The 21506-nt window shown below is 34.0% G+C and overlaps 1 protein-coding gene across 1 annotated transcript in view; it reads left to right on the top strand.

Moving 5' to 3' along the window:
• The window catches only part of LOC111149006 (NEDD4 binding protein 2), a 78788-nt gene that overhangs the window by 35686 nt on the left and 21596 nt on the right, over nt 1-21506 (top strand). Inside the window, exons 6-13 of the mRNA XM_022505881.1 lie at nt 4824-4912; nt 6874-6950; nt 11426-11581; nt 12866-15252; nt 15842-15927; nt 16451-16496; nt 17752-17948; nt 20925-21043. Coding sequence (XP_022361589.1) covers nt 4824-4912; nt 6874-6950; nt 11426-11581; nt 12866-15252; nt 15842-15927; nt 16451-16496; nt 17752-17948; nt 20925-21043 — 3157 coding nt within the window. The remainder of the gene's footprint in view (nt 1-4823; nt 4913-6873; nt 6951-11425; nt 11582-12865; nt 15253-15841; nt 15928-16450; nt 16497-17751; nt 17949-20924; nt 21044-21506) is intronic.

The following is a 21506-nucleotide window of genomic DNA, read 5'->3' as shown; positions in this document are numbered from 1 at the left end:
AACATGAAAGTGATTCTTGATTTTGCCATCTTCAGACATTATTAAATTTTTCTGTATTTTTTTCTTGAACTAAATATTAAAGTGAGAACTCAGGAATTTGAAAATACAAACACATTGGGGCGCCTGGGTGGCTCAGTGGGTTAGGCCTCTGCCTTTGGCTCAGGTCATGATCTCAGGGTCCTGGGATCGAGCCCCACATCGGGCTCTTTGCTCAGCGGGGAGCCTGCTTCCCCCTCTCTCTCTGCCTGCCTCTGCCTACTTGTGATCTCTGTCTGTCAAATAAATAAATAAAATCTTTAAGAAAAGAAAAGAAAATACTAACACAACAAAAAATGAAAACAGTAGGATGTGGTGAAGAATTATCTTAGATTTGGCAGTTACTAGCTATGCTGTCTTGTATAAGTTATTTATACTTTCCAGAGCTCATTGTCTTCACCTGTAAAAGGGCTTAATATTACCCCCATGATTGTTAAGGTTGAAAAATAAGTGTTTAGCAGTGGTTCAACATGTCCTCACTACTGTAATAGCCATAATAATAATAATATTAAATTAATAGGCAGAACTCTTTTTAAATAGCTTTATTGAGAGAAGAATCACATGGTTTTAAGCATATTCAGAGCTCTGCAACGATCGCTTTTAAGAACATTTTGATCAATTTTAGAACATTTTTATCATCCAAAAAAGATCCTTTACCCATTAACAGTCAGTCCTCATTTCTCCCCATCCTCTCCTTGCCCTAGGCAACCACTAAGTTACTTTCTGTCTCTATAGATTTGCCTGTTCTGGGCATTTCATATAAATGGAATCATATCATACATGGTCTTTTGTGAATGGCTTTCTTTCACTTAGTGTAACATCTTCAAGGCTCATGTTGTAGCATGTATCAGTAATCCATTCCTTTTTTATGGCTGAATAATATTCCATTGTATGAATATGCCACATTTGATTTATTCTTTCATTGGTTGGTGGGCATTTGGGGTGTTTCCACTTTTTGCCTATTATGAATAATGTTGGTATGAACGTACAAGTCTATGTCTAAACTTTTTTGGAACTACCAGCCTGTTTTTCTAAAGCAACTGCACTATTTTACATTCCTGCTAGGGGTTTATCAGGGTTCCATCTTCTCCACATGGTCACCAGTACTTGTTTTTATCTGTATATTTGATTATACCTATCTTGGTGGTTGTGAAGTGGTATTTCACTTTGATTTTGATTGCATTTTTCTGGTGGGTGATGATGTTAAGCATTCTTTGGTGTGTCCTTTTGGCCATTACTTTATCTTCTTGGGAGAGTTATCTAAGTTTTTTTTTTTTTAAGATGTAATTTAAAAAATTTTAATACATTAGTTATATTCAGGTACAGTCTTTCCCTTAAAAATATTTAAATGAAAAAATAATATATTCTTGAAAAAATTGCACTTTTTCTAAAGTATCTTGTGTTCTTTTTTGAAAAAGTATTTTTTTTCCATCATGATGACTGTACTCTTTAATCCAATCACCTATTTTACCCATCCCTCCACCCATCTCCCCTCTCATAACCATTAGTTTGTTATGAGTGAAGAGTCTGTTTCTTGGTTTGTGTCTCTCTCTATCTCTTTTTTTCCTTTGCTTGTTTCTTAAATTCCACATATAAGTGAGATCATGTGTTATTTGTCTTTCTCTATTGACTTATTTTGCTTAGCAATATACTCCCTAGCTCTATCCGTGTTGTTGGAAATGGCAAGATTTCATTTTTTTTATTGCTGAACTAATAGTCCACTGTGTGTGTGTGTGTATATACACCACTTCTTTATCCATTCATCTGTCAATGGACACTTGAACTGTTTCCATAGATTTGTTGTTGTAAATAATATTGCAATAAACATAGGGGTGCACATATCCCTTTGAATTAATGTTTTTGTACCTTTTGGGTAAATACCCAGTAGTGTGATTCCTGAATCATAGAGTATTTCCATTTTTAGTTTTTTTGTTGTTGTTGTTGTTGTTGTTGTTTTTTTGTGTGTGTGTGTGTGGAATCTCCACACTGTTTTCCATAGTGGCTGCACCAGTTTGCATTCCCACCAACAGTGCACGAGGGTTTCTTTTTCTCCACATCCTCACCAACACTTGTTTCTTGTGTTTTCGATTTTAGCCATTCTGACAGGTGTGAAGTGGTATGTCATGGTGGTTTTGATCTGTGTTTCCCTGATGATGAATGATGTTGAGCATCTTTTCATGTGTCTGTTGGCCCTCTGTATGTCTTCTTTGGAGAAATGTGTCTTTGTGTCTTCTGCCCATTTTTTAAATTGGATAATTTGTTTTTTGGATGTTGAATTGTATAAATTCTTCATATATTTTGGATACTAACCCTTTATTGGTATGTCATTTGCAAATGAAGGTTGAGGTATCTTTCCTCTAGACCTACTTTGCAGATGATTTTTCTCATGAATGATATTGTACTTTGTTGAATGCTATTTCTGCATCTGTTGAAATGATCCTGTGGTTTTTATCCTTTCTCTTATTGATGTGATGTATCATGTTGATTGTTTTGTGAATATTGAACTATCCTAGCAACCCAGGAATAGATCCTGCTTGATTGTGGTGTATGATTTTCTTAATGTATTGTTGGATTTGATTTGCTAATATTTTGTTGAGGGTTTTTTCATGAGAGATATTGGCCTGTAGTTCTCTTTTTTTGTAGTGTTTATCTTGTTTTGGTATCAGTATAATGCTGGCCTCATAGAATGAATTTGGAAGTTTTCCTTCCTCTTCTGTTTTTTGTAATAGTTTGGTAGAATTCGCTTGTGAAACCATCTGTCCTGAACTTTCGTTTTTGAGAGTTTTTTGGTTAGTGATTCAATTTCATGCTGGTAATTGGTGTGTTAAATATTTCTATTTCTTCCTGCTTTAATTTTGTTGGGTTATATGTTTCAGGAATTTATTCATTTCCTTTAAGTTGTGCAGTTTGTTGGCACAGAGGTTTTTATAATATTCTATAAAAATTGTATTTCTATGGTATTGTTTTTTCTCCTCTTTCTTTAGTAATTTTGTTTATTTGGGTCCTCTCTTTTTTGATGAGTCTGGCTGGGGGTTTAGCAATTTTGTTGATTTTTTAGAAGAACTAGCTTCTGGTTTCATTGATTGGTTCTATTATTTTTTTAGTTTCTATATCATTTCTTTTTTTTTTTTTAAAGATTTTATTTGTTTTTGTTTATTTGACAGACAGAGATCACAAGTAGGCAGAGAGGCAGGCAGGGCAGGAAGCAGGCTCCCCACTGAATAGAGAGCCCGACGCGGGGCTCGATCCCAGGACCCTGGGATCACGACCCGAGCTGAAGGCAGAGGCTTTAACCCACTGAGCCACCCAGGTGCCCTATATCATTTATTTCTGTTCCAATCTTTATTATTTCCTTCCTTTTCCTGGGTTTGAGTTTTGTTTTTCTTCTTTTTCTAGCTCCTTAATCATTCCTTATTTTTAAATTGGATTATTTGCCCATTTATTATTGAGTTATAAGAGAGTACATGGAATTTTTAAAACTTCCACATAATTTCCTTGTAAAGCTTATTTATTGTGTTTCATCGTTAATTTCCTGAATGGTTCAAGTCCTTGGGAAAAAATGTAGTGTTTTAAGAAAATATCTTGCAGGGACACCTGGGTGGCTCCGTGGGTTGGGGCCTCTGCCTTTGGCTTGGGTCATGATTCCAGGGTCCTGGGATTGAGCCTGCTTCCCCCCCCCCCCCCCCCCGCCTGTCTCTCTGCCTGCTTGTAGTCTCTGTCTGTCAAATAAATAAATAAAATCTTTAAAAAAAAATAATAAAAGAAAATAACTCTCTTGCATGACGGTATATAATAATGTTTTCTTTATTTTAAATCATTACATCTTTTTGTGTGTGTTTGTTTAAAATTTGTGCTTGTTTGTTTTAAGACTATTTTGGAATTATTTTTGATTTGTGGAAAGGTTGCAAAGGCAATGTAGAGTTTCTGTATACCCCTCACTTATTTCCCTCTAATGTTAACATCTTATATAATCGTGGTATACATTTATCAAGACTAAGAGATTAGTGCTGGTATATTGCTATTAATTAAACTCTGACCTTATTTGGATTAGTTTTTCTTTAAATTTTTAATTTATTTAATTATTTTTATTATTTTTTTTACAATTTTTGTTTTTAATTAGGCTCCATGCCCAATGTGGAGCTTGAACTCACAACCCTGGGATCAAGAGTTGCATGCTCTACTGGCTGAGCCAGCCAGGCACCCTGATAATAGTTTTCTACTTAAGTTCTTTTCCCTTCTAATATCTAATCCAGGATACCATGTTGCTTTTAGCATGATATTGTTTTTAATGATAGTTTTTTCCCCATTTATGGCATTTATACGTGTAACACACATAAAATTTAGACAGTTTTTATTTTATAATTTTCTCTGATTATAACTTTAGTATTTATTTATTATTTATTATCTAACATTTATCTGTACTTTAATTTTTCATACACTCAAAAGTGACATTCAGAAGTAGAGTTGTGGGGGGCCTGGGTGCCTCAGTTGGTTAAGCAACCAGTTCTTGATTTTGGCTTGGGTTGTGATCTCAGGGTTGTGGGATCAAGCCCTGTGTTGGTGTCCGAGTTGGGTGTGGAATCTACTTGGGATTCTTTCTGTCCCTCTCCTGCTGCCCTTCCCCCTCCTAAAAAAAAAAAAAAAAAAAGGTAGTGGAGTTGTGAGTAAAATTACCACGTATCTATGATTTTCAAATTATGAAAACAAGATCAGATTTTTAAAATTTCCAGAGAGTACTTAATACTGTTATAAAAAGTGATTTGTCATCTTCTGTTTGTGTTTTTCAGCGAAAGAAGCGTTTGAGAAGAAGGTGTCTCCTGTAATAATAGACAATACAAACCTACAGGCATGGGAAATGAAGCCATATGTTTCTTTGGTTTGTACCATAAATTATCATAAGTCTATGGTAGTAAGTTTGAAATTGTTGGGGGATGTTGATTACACAACCGAATCTTAAGCAAACAGTCTTTGGGACTGTCTGTAACTGAGCTTTCTCTGGTCTTAAGTGAAATGAGAAAAATAGAAATAGTTTTTTCATAAAGCTAAAATTAATCAGTTTTCAGATTCTGAGATTTAGTTTTTAAATCCTGTGATTATTTTCATTTTTGATGTCTTATGAAAAAATAGTGGTATTAAATTATAATTTCATGTTTCTATGGGTATATGTGTCCGTGTGTTAATGTGTATACACACAAATATTTTTCCTTATTGCTATTACTCGGCAGAAACAAAATTGGTTGTCCTTTGTTAGTAACCAAATTTCTTTTGATTCTGCTTTTCTGATAAATTCAGACTTTTATAAATTCAACTCTTTTCAGTTCTTCAAATTTGCCAGATTCTTTTTTTTTTTTTCCCAGTTTTGATGTCACTTTTTTCAGGAACTTACTAAAAAGTGGAGTGGAGTACTCTTTCGGTTTTCATGGTACCCTGACTTAATTCTGTGATACCATTAAGCATGCTGCTTTTATCAGTAAGCCATGGGTTAGCTAGCTTTTGTCTATAAAGTGCTTTTCTGTCAGAATAATGGAAAATAGCAATGAGTACTTTGCATCTTGTCATAAAACTTGAGGGGATCAGTAGTGGGAGTATCTGAGAGTCATTATCATATGGGTGATACTCAAAGCCAGGGAATGGAATAATATTACCAAAGCAGTGAGTGTAGATCAAGAGTAGAAGACCGAGGACTAAGTGAAGGACTAAGTGGGAAGAGGTCTGGGCAAAAAAGGACTAGCAGAAAAGAGTGAGAACACCTTTCCAGAGGGGCAGGATGAAAGGGTCAGGAGAGGAGGTGATGAACTGTGACAAATGCTGCTGGAAGTCAAGAGAGGACTGAGAATTAATCGGAGCATTTCTCAGTGTGGAAGTAATCTGTGGTCTTGATGGACAGTTTCAGTGGGGGTAGCCAAGCCCAGTTGGAGTGGGTTTAAGAGATGTGGGGAGAGGAATTGGAGACAAAGTGTAATAATTATTTTGAGCATTTTCCTGCAAAGAGGAGCAGGAAAATGGGGAGATTGCTGGCAGGGGATAGGGGATTAAGAGTAACATGGGAGAAATAACTGAATGTGATGAGACTGGTTCAAGGTGGTGAGGAAATTAACACTACCTCAGAGAGAGGGTTGAATTGCTAAACCCAAGTTATCCTTGAGGTGCAGAGGGAGATGGATCTAGTGGACAAGTGTAGGGCATGGCTTTTAGATTATAGCCATGTTAAGAGTTTTGAAAAATAGAATGAAGTATTACTTAAAATAGTTTTAAAATTATAAAAGTAATACATGTATGATAAATACTGAAATTATAAAAAAGAATGCCAAAATTCCTACTCCCTTGAGGTAGATGCTTTTAGTAATATTTTTGAGAATCTTTGTAGAAGAAAGTGTATAAAAATATGTGAATAATTCTTTTTTACCCAAGTGAAAATTCTGTATCTTACTTTCTTGACAGTTTGTATTGGGACCTTTTCTCATTAACACATACAGCATTTTTTAAATTGCTGTATTTTCATTGTATGGTTGTACCTTCATCCAGTTGTGTATTAATAGTCACTGTGTGGTCCTCTTTTTTTTTTTACTACAAATAATGGTGAACTGGATAGCTTGTGTCTATGTGCGTGTTTGTGTGTGTATGTGTGTGTCTTTGCACTTACATAATTTATTAGCATAACTTTCTAGAAATTAATTGCTGGGTCAAAGAGATTGTACCTTTTGCCAGTTTAACAAACTCATCACAATTACATAACCTTTAGGTTCTTTCAGTTTTTACATGCTGTGAATTTGGAAACAATGCATTTAATTTCATGGATGTAGTATTTTTAAATACATTTGTCTTTTTTGTATGTAGTCTCAAAAACATAAATATAAAGTCCTCTTCCGGGAACCGGATACATGGTGGAAGTTCAAACCAAAGGAACTTGCAAGGTAAAATTTAGAGACAGTTTAACATGTTTTTAATTTTATGGCTGTGCTAGAAAGTCCATCTAGACTTTTTTCTCCCTATAAATAATGAATGAAACAAAACAGATTAGATTGCAGCTTTGATAACAAATTTTGTATTTCCTGTAGACCTTTTTTCAGTTTATGAAGTTTGTATCTTTTTGTTCCTAAGATTGAATTAATTAACAAATATTCCAGTTGTCTTATATAGTCAGTACTTTACCACTTATTAGTAGTATAATGTCAATATCTGAAATTAGATCCTGGGGTTTGGCATATCTGAGCGACGTGGGCTGGGAGGAACAAGTCTTTGTGCTGCCTCGTGACTTAAATACTGAACGGAAGTGAGGGAAGCATAGGTGGAAAAGGTAGCACATGTCTAGCTCTCCAGTTATTGCACTACCCTCCCACCTCCTTGCCCTTCTGCCAAAGGTTTTACTTTTTTATTTAATTGTTTGACTTAAGTTAAAATGTTACTTAGGACATGGACACACACTGTATTTTGCTTTGTGCTCTGTATTCCCTTGGAGAGAACCCTAACTTGATTTTGGTCAGGGTATTTTTTTCTTGGTCATTTTAACTAATTTCACTTCTAACTAAAGGACAACCTAGTTTTAGTATATTCCTAATGTCGTGCAACCATCACCACTATCTAATTAGCCCCCATTTCCATCACCTCCAAAGAAACCCTGTACCTGCTGTTGGTCACTCCCAATTCTCCCTTTCCTTTGGCAACTGCTAATTTGCTTTTCTGTCTTTGAAATTGCCTATTCTAGACATTGCATATAAGTGGAATCATACAGTTTGTGGCCTTTTGTGTCTGCCATCTTTCACTTAGCATAATGTTTCAAGGTTCATCTGTATTGTAGCATGTATCAGTACTTCATTCCTTTTTACATGTTTTTGGTACATTACTAGATTTGGTTTTCTAATATTTTGCTTAGGATTTTTGCATCTGTATGAAAGAGTAAGGTTGATCAATAATTTTTTTCTTCCTTGCCCTTTCTTACCTAGCTTTGGTATCATGGTTGATAAAATTAATTGGAAAGTATTTCTTCTTTTTCTCTTTTCTGAGTTTGTGTAAGTTTGGATGTTTGATAGAATTTACTTATGAAACTTCTGGACCTGCTGTTTTCTTTGTGAGAAGTTTCAGTCGGAATTTGTCCATTATACCAAAGTTTCCAAATTTATTGATTTTATTAAAACAATTATAATATTCTCCTACCATTTATATCTGTTTCATCCATACTTAAGTTCCTCTTTTCAATCTGGATATGTTTATATGTATCTTCCTTCTTTTTTTCTTGATTATTCTCACTAGATACAAGATTTTTTTATTAGCCTTTTCAAGTAAACATCTCTTTGCTTGTTTGATCTTTCTAAGTTTGTTTTATGTTCAGTTCATTTCTGCTTCTCTTTTATTCTACCTTCTTTGCTTTTTAAAAAATCTATTTTGCTTTGTTTATTATTTTTATAAGGATTCATCTGAAAGTTTAGGTTATTTTCTTATATGAGCATTTGAGGCTATAAATTTCCCTAGGAAATTAGATGCTCCTAGAATTTTAATATGTAATATTAATATATAATACTTTCTTTTTATCATTTATCCTCTAATTTGCATTATGATTAACTTCACTTCTTAACCCTTGGGTTATTTAAAATTATGTTTTAAAGTTTGTGAACAGATAGTTTTTATATTTCTTGTTTAAGAAATCCATTTTCAACTTAGTTGTAGTGGGTAAGATTGTGCCATTTGTGTGATACTAATTCCCTGATATTTTAAATGATGCATTTTATGGCCCACTTCATTGTCTGTTTTTTTCTTTTAAGATCTTATTTATTTGACAGAGAGAGAGAGAGAGATCACAAGTAGGCAGAGAGGCAGGCAGAGAGAGGGGGAAGCAGGCTCCCTGCTGAGCAGAGAGCCTGATGTGGGGCTCGATCGCAGGACCCTGAGATCATGACCTGAGCCAAAGGCAGAGGCTTAACCCACTGAGCCACCCAGGTGCCCCTCATTGTCTGTTTTTTTATTAATGTTTCATGTTTGCTTGATAAAAATGTATACTGGTTATAGTATGTTATATTATTAAATCAATTCTGTTGCTCATATCTTCTTTAGCTTTACTTTTAAAAAAAAATTTGCTTGATGGATTAATGTATAAGAGAGGAATGAGGAAATTGGTATGAGAGGGATGTGTTGAAATCTCCCTTTATTGTATTGAGTATGTTCCAGTTTCTTCTTATAAATCTGCCTATTTTCACTTTATGTATTCTGAGGATATTTTTTGATGTGCTTATAAGCTTAAAGTTTTTATATCTGTCTGATTGAACCTTTTATCCTTGTTAAGTGATTTTCTTTTACCCTTAATATTAATTTTTGTTATGAAGTCTAATTTGTCTAATATTAATAGAACCAGCTTCCTTTTAGGATTTGAGTGTTATTTCAACTTTTCCATACTTTTACTTTTGACTTTTCTGTGTCTTTACATTTAGGTGTATCTCTTATAACCATTACTGGGTTTTAAAAAATCTTCTCTGTCCATCTTTGGCTTTTCATTCTTAAGCTTAATTCTTTTATGGTTATTTTGGTTATTCATATAATTAGTCTTGTTTCCTACTATCTCACTCTGTGTACTTTCTCTTTATTTCACCTTTCCTGTGATTGTTTTTCTCCTATCACAGAAAATTATATATTTGATTTTTTCTCCCTTTTTATCATGCCTTATTTTGGATTTTTTTCACTGAATGCAGATTTTCATATTTTTTCCTTTTAATTTAGAAATTATATACAGTATTTTTATCCTTTTAGTCGTTATATTAAAACTTAGATCATGCAAACTTTAAAGTCAAGCCATTTTCTTAGCCTGCCTTCTCACAAATATAAGGACTTTCAAACATTTTAACTCTGATATTTACCTCCCTTCTGACTTATATATTATGATTGTCCAGAATGTATAGACAGTGTGTGTTTTCACTCATATAGTTATTGGTTTGTGCTTAATTTTTCTTTCATCGTAGATAATTCATCTGGGATTTCCTTCTGTCTGACATTCATCTTTTAGGATTTTCTTTACAGTATAGTTCTGCTTCATGTCAAACTCTTTTTTTTTTTTATTCTGAAAATTCTTTTATTGCCTTCATTCTTATAAGATACTTTGGGTGTGTATATTCTAGATTGATAGTTTCTGTTACTGAAGATAACATTTCATTCTCTTTTGGCCTCTGTTATTCTTGTTAAGTTAGCTGTAATTCCAATACTTGGTTTAGATAACTCATTTTTTTCCCTTTAATTTCTGCTTGCTTTTAATATCATCTCCTTATCTTTGGTGAACGACAATTTCAGTACCATGTTTCTAGTGGATTTCTTAATATGTGTCTTGTTTGGGATTTGTTGGGCTTCTGAGATCAGGGGACATCAGTGATGTCTTTGATCAGTTCTGGAAAATCCTCAGCCATTTTTCTTTAAATTGCTTCTGTCCCATGTACTCTCTTTCTGGGACTTGGATTGGATGTATACTACCTTTTTATTCTGTCCTCTATGTCATAACTCTTAACTTCTCTTTCATATTTTCTATCTCTTTGCTTCTCTGTGATCTGAAACCAGACAAGATTGAGGTAGGTAAATATGAAAGCCAGATTTGCCCAGATGGCAAATACTAACATTAGCTCTGGGATAGACACTAAGCCTTGGGTCCAACCCAAGATAGGAATGTTACAACTAAGATGTTTTCATTAAGACAGGATCCTTGAGGGACTAAAGCATATTCATCCGGCCTCCTGGCAGATGCAAATCCAGATATTGCTTGAAAGAAAGCACCCCAGTTTAAGGCCTGAGGATTCTCATATATTAGGTTCAACTAAACATGAGTCCGTAAAAACACACAAATAAGCTACCGTGAGTGAAAGCACAAATATGACAAATTTCATATTTGGTCATCCAGAGACTTGGTATACTAGGAATTTTTTTCTTTGTTTGGACTTAAAATGTATTAAAATATATGTGTGCTTTAATTGACTTGGGATCCAGTTTTATTGTAATAGGAGGGCCCTTTGGACATCTAACTTGCCATAGTGGCATAAGTAGAAGACTATAGTGGAATTTTTTTTACCTCCTAGTTAATAATTAGTCTTGAAGTGATGGTCATATTGTTATGAAATGTTTTTTTGCAGAGCTTGAGAATAACTTCTTTTAAAGTTATTAGGATCTGCTGGCTTTTTCCAAATCGATAAATGATGTTTAGAAAAGTTTGTATGCAGTGATTTAAAAAATGGTCATTTCAGACATCCTGAATAAGATGAAATTAGAATTGAACAGTCTATATTGTGTCATAATAAACTAGCTTAGATATTTTTATATATTAGAAATAATACTGATTTTCTTGACATTTTATGTTCCAATTTTGAAAAAAAACCTTAATTACCAATATCCTTTCTACCCTTTTGTCCCCTGGAAATTTTAGGCGTAATATTCATGGTATAAGCAAAGAAAAAATATCAAGAATGTTGGACCATTATCAGCGTTTTGTTTCAGTTCCAATAATCATGAATTCTTCAGTTCCAGAGAAAATTGAACGTATTGAGTTGTGTGCCTATTCTTGTGAGGACAGAAGTACTAGGTAGGTTAAAGTCCCTCTATACACAAATTCAATTTGAAATATAAAAATAATAATGTTGGAGCTTGTGAAATCACTGCCAAACAACTTTAAAAATATAAGTAGACTTTTATTATTTGTAGGGTTTAGATATAGTCTTACCTGAAGCAAGATGTATATGGTTAGCAAGTTGTGTATGGTCAGCAAGAGAAGTGAAGTTATATATGCAGTGACATGGGAGTTTTACAGAATTATAGAATTATAGAATCTCTCTATACTTCAGCTCTTCATTTCTAAAATGGCAATAATAACACTTTGCTCAAGCGAATCTCATAAGGATTATGAATACTTTAAGAAGACTTAGAATAGCATCTGGCATATAGAAGACTCAGTGTTAGATGTGATTTCTTTTAGGAAGGCTACATGGGAGAGTTGGGACTTTGAGAGCTCCGGAATAAAGAAAGAGGGGAAGATGAGTTGATATATTGACTAAGGAAAAAACACTGAAGTTGAAAGTGTAATAATTAGGCAAAAGCGCTCTAAGTCTGAAATTAACATTGAGGATGGTTTTAAAAAAAATTAACAGGTGACATTTCAAATGACAGCTCTCTTCCCTTTCTCTCATTTCTTTTAGTTGTGCAAATCCTGTTGACTCTTTGTGCCTTTGTAAATGAAGCTTAAGCATTACCCTCTAGCAAATGACAGGTGTTATAGAGGCAGACTTCTTTTCACATATATTAAGCTAAAATAGTTCTGAAAAAAGCCAGGGAGGTGGTGTCCTCTTCTGGGAACAAATTTAGAATTGTAACTTTAAAATATTTTTATTTATTTATTTATTTGACAGACAAAGATCACAAGTAGGTAGAGAGGAGGAAGCAGGCTCCCTGCTGAGCAGAGAGCCTAATACGGGACTCGATCCCAGGACTCTGAGATCATGACCTGAGCCCAAGGCAGAGGCTTAACCCACTGAGCCACCCAGGCGCCCCTAGAATCATAACTTTAATATTTAATGCATATGAACACCTTAACTGAAAATCTCATGTTTACTATTTAATTCAAAAAAGTTTGAGTGCTTCCTATATGCCAAGTATTGTGTTAGGTGTTAGGGTTACAATAAAGGGATGTATTCATAATGTACAGGGAAGGATCAAGATGAGCTTTTATAATTTTAATGTAGTTTATTTATAGAAGTTTTAGAATGAATGTTAAGTGCCTTATCTTTCAGTTGAATGCTTCTTTGATTTAAATCATAATGTTAACGGCAACATTAAGAGACTTCCTTATAATACTTAAAAAAAAATCTTGCAGCCCAAAAGACAATGAAGATATTACCTCTGAAAAAGAAGAAAATGTTTTATCCTCATCTTTGAAGCATCTAGAATTGACTGAAGAGAAGAAACTTGAAGTGACCAAAGAAACTATATTACCCGAGAATGTTACATCTCTCTCTAATGCAGATTTAAACAAAGGAAGAAAAGAAATAAATGCTATGAATCCTAACATTCAGAGTGCTTTCATTCAGGAAGTTTCAGACATGGATATTTCTGATTCTGAAAGCAAACAAGCAACAGAAAAAAGTAAAAAAGAAGAACAGGTTGAACTGGCTTCTGAAAAAGAGTGCAGTAAAGTGGATGCAGTTGGTGTTGTAGAGAGAGTGTTGTCAAGTATTTGCTATGGTGAAAATAACCAAGAAGACTATGATCTTTCAAATACTATACCGGTTCATAATGAAAGATCTTCACCTGGTGAAACATTGGAAGAAAGAGCCACAGTAAGGAAAAAAGCCTTCGGAAAACAAAAAAGCAAGTCAGCTTTGGAAAAGTTCCCAAGACATGAACTGTCAAATTTTGTTGGTGACTGGCCAGTTGATAAGACTATTGGTCAGAGGACAAAAAGGAACCGAAAAACTGAAAAAACTTCATCTATACAAAGTGACAAAAAATATAATCGCCCTCAGTCACGCAGAGGATTGGAGAGTACCCTATCTCTGAATATGGATCATATCCAGCAACGAGAATCTCCACACGAAAGTACAGAGGATGACAGGAAGTCACAGTACGATGATGCTTCAGAATCTTCCAATAACTATCAATATGATAGATATAAAAATACTGAAAAACAGTCTTTCACCATTGTGGGTGACTGGCCTTCGTCTGATTCCTTAGCTCAGAGAGAGCACAGATCAAGAATGCCAAAGAATAGTTTAAAGGAACCCAACCTAGAATTTGGAACTAATGACGGTATGAATGAGACATCCTTCTGCACAGCCCATGAGACCTGTTGTTGGGGCACAAGTCCTAAAGAGCTAAAAACCCTGGGCAGTTCCACTCTAGGAAATTCTGAAACGCTGCCCAATGAAATGACGTGTGAGAGTAAGACTTGTCCAAGTAAAAACAGTCACATACAGCATACATTGTCTCTTACTTTTACCAATAGTGGGCCAACTATTCCTGGAGTAGTAGGACCTCAAACTTTAGCTGAATTTTCAGAAGGAAAACCTAAAAGAGTTCCTGGAATAGAAGAAGGCATGTGTACTCAGACTGAACCACGGGATTTTGCTCTCTTATGGAAAATAGAAAAGAATAAAATTAGTGTTTCAGATTCTGTGAGAGTGTTAACAGGACGATTAGATGGGTTTAAACCAAAAGCTTTCAATAGCAACACAAAATTAGATGTTCAAGAAACAATTCCATATAGGGTCATGTATGACAAAAGCACGTATGTCGAAGAAAGTGAGCTTACCAGTGCTGATGAATCTGAAAATCTTAACATTCTTTGTAAACTCTTTGGATCCTTTTCATTAGAAGCCCTAAAAGACTTATATGAGAGGTGTAACAAAGATATTATTTGGGCCACAAGCCTTTTGTTGGATTCTGAGACTAAACTATGTGAAGATACTGAATTTGAGAATATCCAAAAATCATATGATGAAGCACAAATTGGGCCATTTTCTCTGGGATTAAATTTGAAGGAAATTATTAGCCAAAGAGGAACTTCAGAAGATTCTAATTCTTCTGTGCCAGAATTTAGCCATGGCACTGCTGACAGTAACACTAACGTACAGTCCTCCTGTGATTCAGAAGAGGGAAATTCAGAGCAGGCAGAAATAAGAGCTATCACTACTGAAAAACCTGGATTAATAACAGGTTTATTTCCGAATGCCACTCTAGATGTAAAGAGTACTAATGAAGTACTTCCCAGTAGCCAGGCAGAACTTCCATGTCTATATAACATGAAGCAGTCTTTCCCAGGTACTCTCAAAGCTACTGGTGCTCAAGATGTGAGTGAAATGGAGAAGCACCTAGAAGTCACAGAGACTGGAGACAGTATACATTCTTCTTTGAATTTGTCTGATATTTTAAACTCTGTACCGAGCACTTCAAATCTTGAATTAAATGAAGAAGTTGATTTTACTGACTCTCTTGAAATAAAGAAAAATGAAAACTTTCCAAAGGATTGTGTGAGATTTCCAAACACCAAAGAATTTATGAATGAAGATGAACAGGAAATGGAAAAAATTCTAATGGCTGAGAGTACTTTGTCAGCTGGAATTAGTGAAGAAGATAAACCTGAGACGTTGAATCCCATGCCAGTGATGCCCAAATCTCTGACCATAGACTGTCTGGAATTGGCATTACCGCCTGAGTTGGCTTTTCAGCTCAATGAGTTATTTGGCCCTGTTGGTATTGATTCAGGTAAAGAAAAAAGTACATTACCTATATGTGTGTCTTTGTGTGACTAGAATACAGATTCAGGGTTCTGTCTTAATTTTAAAATTGTATGTTAATTGAAATATAGAAGTAATTTGTGTTGCCTACCTTATTTTTGACACATCTGTTTGTAGAGGATTTTTAAAAACTGTAATTTAAAGAAATAGTATTTATATGGAGTTTGTGTTCATCCCATTCATATGTTGAGAATTTTCTGTGGTATTTACCTCATACTTATTTGCACAGATGAACCTTTTTGAATCTCTGGTGCTACTCCAGAGATACTTAAGGCAAGATTAATTTCTAGAACACACTTCTTGAAAAGTCTTGAGTAGTGGAAACTAATGGACATGAATAACTTAAATATATGAAGTATTTTATAATTGCACCTGCCAGGAAGTGTGAAAACTGTGACATAGTACATAAACAAAAATATTCCAAGAGATTTAGAACTAGGAATATAGGTTAGTAACTAATATAAATTAATTTTAATGATACATAAGGTGGTTGAGTATGTTTTCTGAAAACATATGAGTAATGATTATATTTTCTTTTCTTTTCTCCCCCTCACAAGGGTCTCTAACAGTTGAGGATTGTGTGGTTCATATAGATCTGAATCTGGCTAAAGTGATTCATGAGAAATGGAAAGAATCTGTAATGGTTGGTAGGCTTTTTTTTTTTTTTTTATGAAGAGCTCCTTTTGTCTTCACCTTTGCTCTTAATAAAATCTGTTGTATGAAAGAATTCTGTTGAATTTTGACTTTGAGAGAGAATGAACTTTTTCCAGTAAAAAGATTAGTGATATTTTTTTGTCTTCGCAATATTTTAGAATATTTCCAGACTGGCCAAATTACATAACTAATGGTGGAGCTCAATGTAATTGTTGGCTTTTTTTTTTTTTTTAAGACAAAAGTCATAGTTTTTTATTCTCTAAAGACTTGCAGTGCTAGTTGATTAAATTTCAAAAACAGTCTAAAGAAAAACAGCCTCAGAGCTCTATAAGTGGAAAAAATATATTGATATGGTCATTTTCATAATCTTGCTTATTTTATTGTTTCACTTAGATTTAGCAAGGATGATTGATAGTTTTACAAGGAGAAATGATTTCTAGAGAAAAATAATATAATCTCATTTTCTAATGCACCCTCCCTTTGCAAATCCCCCATCCTGCATTTGTGTTTAGGAGCGACAAAGACAAGAAGAGGTATCCTGTGGCAAGTTGATGCAAGGTAAAGCACATATTTTTTTACTTCTGATGTTCTTGTCATGATGTCAAAACTTAGTATATGTGTATGAATTTTACCTCATTATTAAATGTACTTCCACAAAATATGTTACCCAACCATTTTGAGTTGCAAATAAAAGTTCTTTTTAAAATATTTAACATTTAATATTGATGTAAAATAAAACTAGAAGAACTAAAAAGTGCCTATGATTAACTTTCCTGAGTACAGTGGAACGCCTTAGGTTATGTATCTGCAAGGTGTTTCCTGTTTAAGATTTTGCTCTGAACGAAAGAAAACTGTTCTGGTTCGAGAGCGATAAAATGTTCGTTTGTCTTATTGAGAGCATCATTCAGCTGTTACTTGGTTACTCAAAATGGGTATTGATGTTAATTTTGTTAGAGCACAAAAGTCAGCCTGCTTTTGGAACATCTGCCAAATTGAAATATTTGATTCTAAAAGACTTTTTAGGTAGCATTGTCCTCAGTGATTAGCACAGGGTGGCAGAGCTGTTAACAGAGGTCTCCTGTTTTGCACGTTGCCTTCAGATCCCCCCATGCCACACCGGGACTCCGGTTGAAGGTTCTTTGGGTATAATTGCAGCTTCGAGAACTAGAGCTGTTTGAGAGCTAGAGGTACTGAAAGGGTATCAGAGTTATGTGGATGGCAGCATCTCCAGTCTTCACTCTCTGGGAAAGCACAGGAGTGTGTCAGAATGTGCTGATACCCTCTAGAGATGCTGAGATAGTATACACTTAAAGCTTGTTCCTGTGAACTTAGAATGTTCAGTTTCTTCCTTATGTTGAATATCATTTGTTCAGTATGTGTTGTGTGCCTCTAATGGGTTTATGGGTTTGCCAAAATATTGGTCCTTTCAGTGTTTGGAGTGGCTGAGCAGAGCTGCGCAGAGCTATGCAGAGCTGCTCCGGCTGGTGGCTTCCGCCTGGCCACAGCTGCCTTTGTTCACCAGCGTGTGTGCGTCGGTTTGTCTGTGCTCTTGCGGTGTAGAAAGGAGTGGGGACCATTGCGTTGATTTACAGTGATACCCAGATCCTTGCTCATTTGAAATATTCCTACATTTACACATATTTCTTGCTTGTAATTATGTGAAGATACATTTTGAAACCTCAGAATTATATTTATAAGCTAGAAATAAAAAAAATCACATTTCTTTGGTCTTTCCGAGGTAGTTGTAACAGAATGAGTAGTGCATTGTGTGTTTATTGTTGAGGGTCTGATTCTATTTATATTGCTTTTGTAGATCCTTCCCTGGTTGGGCATATTGGTCTTGATAATCCTGAACAAAAATCATCTCAGAGAATGGGCAAAAAATTACTGAAGACGTTAGCAACACCTGAAATGCTACCCTTATTGGATCATTGGAACACTCAAACTAAAAAAGTATCACTCAGAGAAATAATGTCAGAAGAGATTGCCTTACAGGAAAAACACGATTTGGTATGAGTTAGTGTAACTATTAAGCTTTTATCTCTTGACTCTAGGTTGATGATATGTTTACTTTGTGATTTTCATTTGATTCTGTATTTCCTAGTCTGGAATCTGTATTTAACCTGATTGAAGTTAATGTTAAAATTGAAACTGTTTTGAAATTTGAAGCTGAAATTTTTTGCTTCTGGGAGACTAGTTGATACTCTATAACAATAAGCCAGTCTGTGTTAAACCATTTTTTTAGATTTAATTTTGTAGGTGATTGAGCTGCATATATATTTTTTGACTTTTAGCAATTATTTCTATAATTTTTAAATTTTTTAAAATAATTTTTTAATTGTTGAAAAACGTGAAAGAAATCTTTCATTTAAAGATAATTTTATTCATAAATTAGTAAAAAGAAGTGTCTTCTGTTTTGCTATTAATGACGTTTCCAACCTCAAAATAATTTTTTTTTTTTTTTTTTAAGGTAGGTTCCATGCACAGCGTGGAACCTGGGGGGTGGGACAGGGGCTTGAACTCATGGCCCTGAGATCAAGACCTGAGCTGAGATCAGGAGTCAGATGCTTAACCAACTGAGCCATGCAGGTGGCCTAAAACAAAGTTTTTTAGAGAAAAATCTAGAAACTTAACAAAAATTAAGTACTCTTCTTTTTCTAACTTTTTAATCAAACAAGTTCCAATAGAAACTTTATTTTGAACTTTATTTTTGTTTTTTATTCACCATATCAAGTTTTATGAAGCCATAAGTGAATTTGGTTTCTTTTCTATTTCTTCTTAGCCTTTTTTTAAATTCTGAAAATTAGTATTAGAGAATTTCAGAAATCAAAAAGGGAAAGACCCTAGAAGTTATTTAGTCCAATTCTCAAAGAAAAGAAGTAATTTTTAGATGGTGATCTTAAACATTTTACTTTCTTACTCATTTGACTACTCAAAGGAGCATCTTTACATTTGGCTGAAATACATAGATTTGGGACTTTAGAAGAATGATGGGATTCCTCCACCTTCGTATTTATTTTCCCCAGTTATCTTGTTAATTAGTTGGAAATATGCTGCCATTTTTGCATGTTTACATAACCTAAGGAACAGTCTCTTTGATAGGGTCTTATAATGTGGTGGCGTTCACATATCCTCTTCATTTATATGTGTAATAAATTGGAGAAATGCATTTACTTAAAGAAATAAGGAAATTTTAGAACTTAGGCCCAAATAGTGTGACACCTTTTGTTGAAATGCCAGTTTTTACTACTGGAACTTATCTTTGTGGTTCTAATCTGCCCTTTAATCTCTCAGTATAATAGCGAACAGATGAGTATCTTTGCCTTCCCAACTTAATGCATTTTTTTTTCTTTCAGTGATTTTTGCTTATCTTTCTATGGGTTGGGTGATAGAAGCTGTACTTATTTTGTCCCAAGGACTTCTCTGTAGGTAGAACCTCAGTAAAAGAATTTCTTGGTGCTTTCTTTTCACTCTTTGTCTCCAAAGGAGAAATACACTTTGTATTTTTTTAAGCAAAGAATATAAAATAAAACATTAGGCATGATATATGAGTAGAATAATTATAAGATGATTAAGGTCATGAGTTTCAGTCATGAGACCTTAGAATTTGTAGTTTAGAAACTCTATGACCTGGTAGAGTGCTAGTAAATCTGATCACTGAATTTTTTATTAAGTTCAGATTATAATGTATATCTTAAATAAAACATGAGATATTTTCAATTCTTGAGGTGGCTTGTTTCCATTACTGTTGTGATGTGTGATGTATTCAACTCTACTAGTCTCTCTTTCTGGTCAGATTGTCACCTATTGTGGATCCTCTTTTATTGTTGTTTGGTGTTATAAATGACCTAAATACATTAGGCTTCAAAAGCAATAACTGTTCTAGGGTTGTCCTCGATTATTGTAATTTTCATATTTTTGAGTCACCTTTGAAATTTTGTAAGAAGTTATTTTTCAAACATTAGCAGCTTCATAGCAAACAAAAATATTATGTACTTACATCACAGTGTCAACAGATTGTTTTAGAGTTAGAAATCAACTTTAAGAATGTTTACCATAATCCTAGATTAGAATTTAAAAAGCACGTTTTATTTAGGTAAGTTCTTTAGGTAAGTTTGGCAATTTAAACAGATCCAACTTACGACTTGTGAAAAAAAATAACAATCAGTGACAGTTCTCATACAGTTATTTTGGAGTAAATATGTTTGTGAAAATTTTTTAAATTGTGAATTTTAAGATTTTCTATCAACCTGAATTTGCAACTTATTTGTACGTTGTAGTTTCTGCCCATTGAGGAGAATATGTTTTTGAGGACGTTGTTCACAGCATCACACAGTGTCCCTTTTATGAGGACCCATGGGAGAAATTTCTCTCAGGTCTCAGTACCAGAAAAAGCTGTACTTCTCCTGAGCAACTGGTTTGTTTTTATTTTATGGACACTGAGAATCTTTGTTTCCCCCTTTGCTTTGGCCACTGAGAAGCTCAGAACTGAATTTGTGGCCCACCTTTAGCAATGTACAGGATTTTATGGCATGCATTTATATACTAATTTTACTTGCTAGCTTTATCCTATATTCTTACCTTTGTTTCCTCTACTCTGACTTATTCATTTATTTATATCCTGTTTATATATGTGTGTGTATGAATATGTATCTTCATCTTTTTTAATATAATATGACTGTGCTGAGTGTGTATATGTGAGTATGTATATATTTATATACACTTGCACACATATATGTATATGTGTGATTGTGTATGTATATAAATGAACAGCTTCAAATACTTTGCAAAAAATGGGATATAAATAAATAATGCAAGAATACTTACATTACTAATTTCAGTCTTTAATCAGTGAAGAAAGTCTGTGATTGCTTTTAAATGACTGATCTTTTTGCAACAAAATAACCATGCTTTTGGATCAGCATAATTAGTTTTATAAATTCCGTCTGAAGGATGACTTTTGTCTCTCTCGTTTGTTTGTTTTAGAAAAGGGAGGCACTTCTGTTTGAAAAAGATTGTGCCACTAAACTAAAGGAGAAGCAGCTCTTTAAGATCTTTCCAGCCATTAACCAAAATTTTCTGGTGGACATTTTCAAGGACCACAAGTGAGTGATAGGATTATCTGTAGGTTCTATTATGATGTAATTGAAAACATATCATTTTAATTTTTCTGATAACAAATCATAATAGGCATATTATAAACCACTTAAGTGCAATGTAAATAATACAGAAAGTGAGCAGGTTTTGACAGGTGGTTCATGGTCCACTGATGTGTATGTGCTTACGTGTGTATCTGTTTGCTTTTTTGTCTATGTAAAAATACATATTTCACCAAAAATAGGTTGCTTTATATACTCTTTTGTAGTTTTGTTGGTATTTATTTTTCTAGTCCATACTTAGTAATTTGCTTTAAGTCCATAGAGTATTCCATACTAATCTTAAAGTGTTTTTTTTAAAGATTTATCTATTTACTTTCCATTCTAATGGCCATCTTTATAAAAATCCAGATATAAAATGTATTCTTTCAGTCTTTCCAACTTTTCTTTTTTACAAAGACAAAAAAGACAT

Source organism: Enhydra lutris, unplaced genomic scaffold (genome assembly GCF_002288905.1).
Source record: "Enhydra lutris kenyoni isolate GAN:26980312 unplaced genomic scaffold, ASM228890v2 scaffoldscaffold21, whole genome shotgun sequence".
NCBI classification, from domain to species: Eukaryota; Metazoa; Chordata; class Mammalia; order Carnivora; family Mustelidae; genus Enhydra; species Enhydra lutris.
Note: the sequence above shows the minus strand (reverse complement) of the source record. Positions and strands in the feature narration are given on the sequence as shown.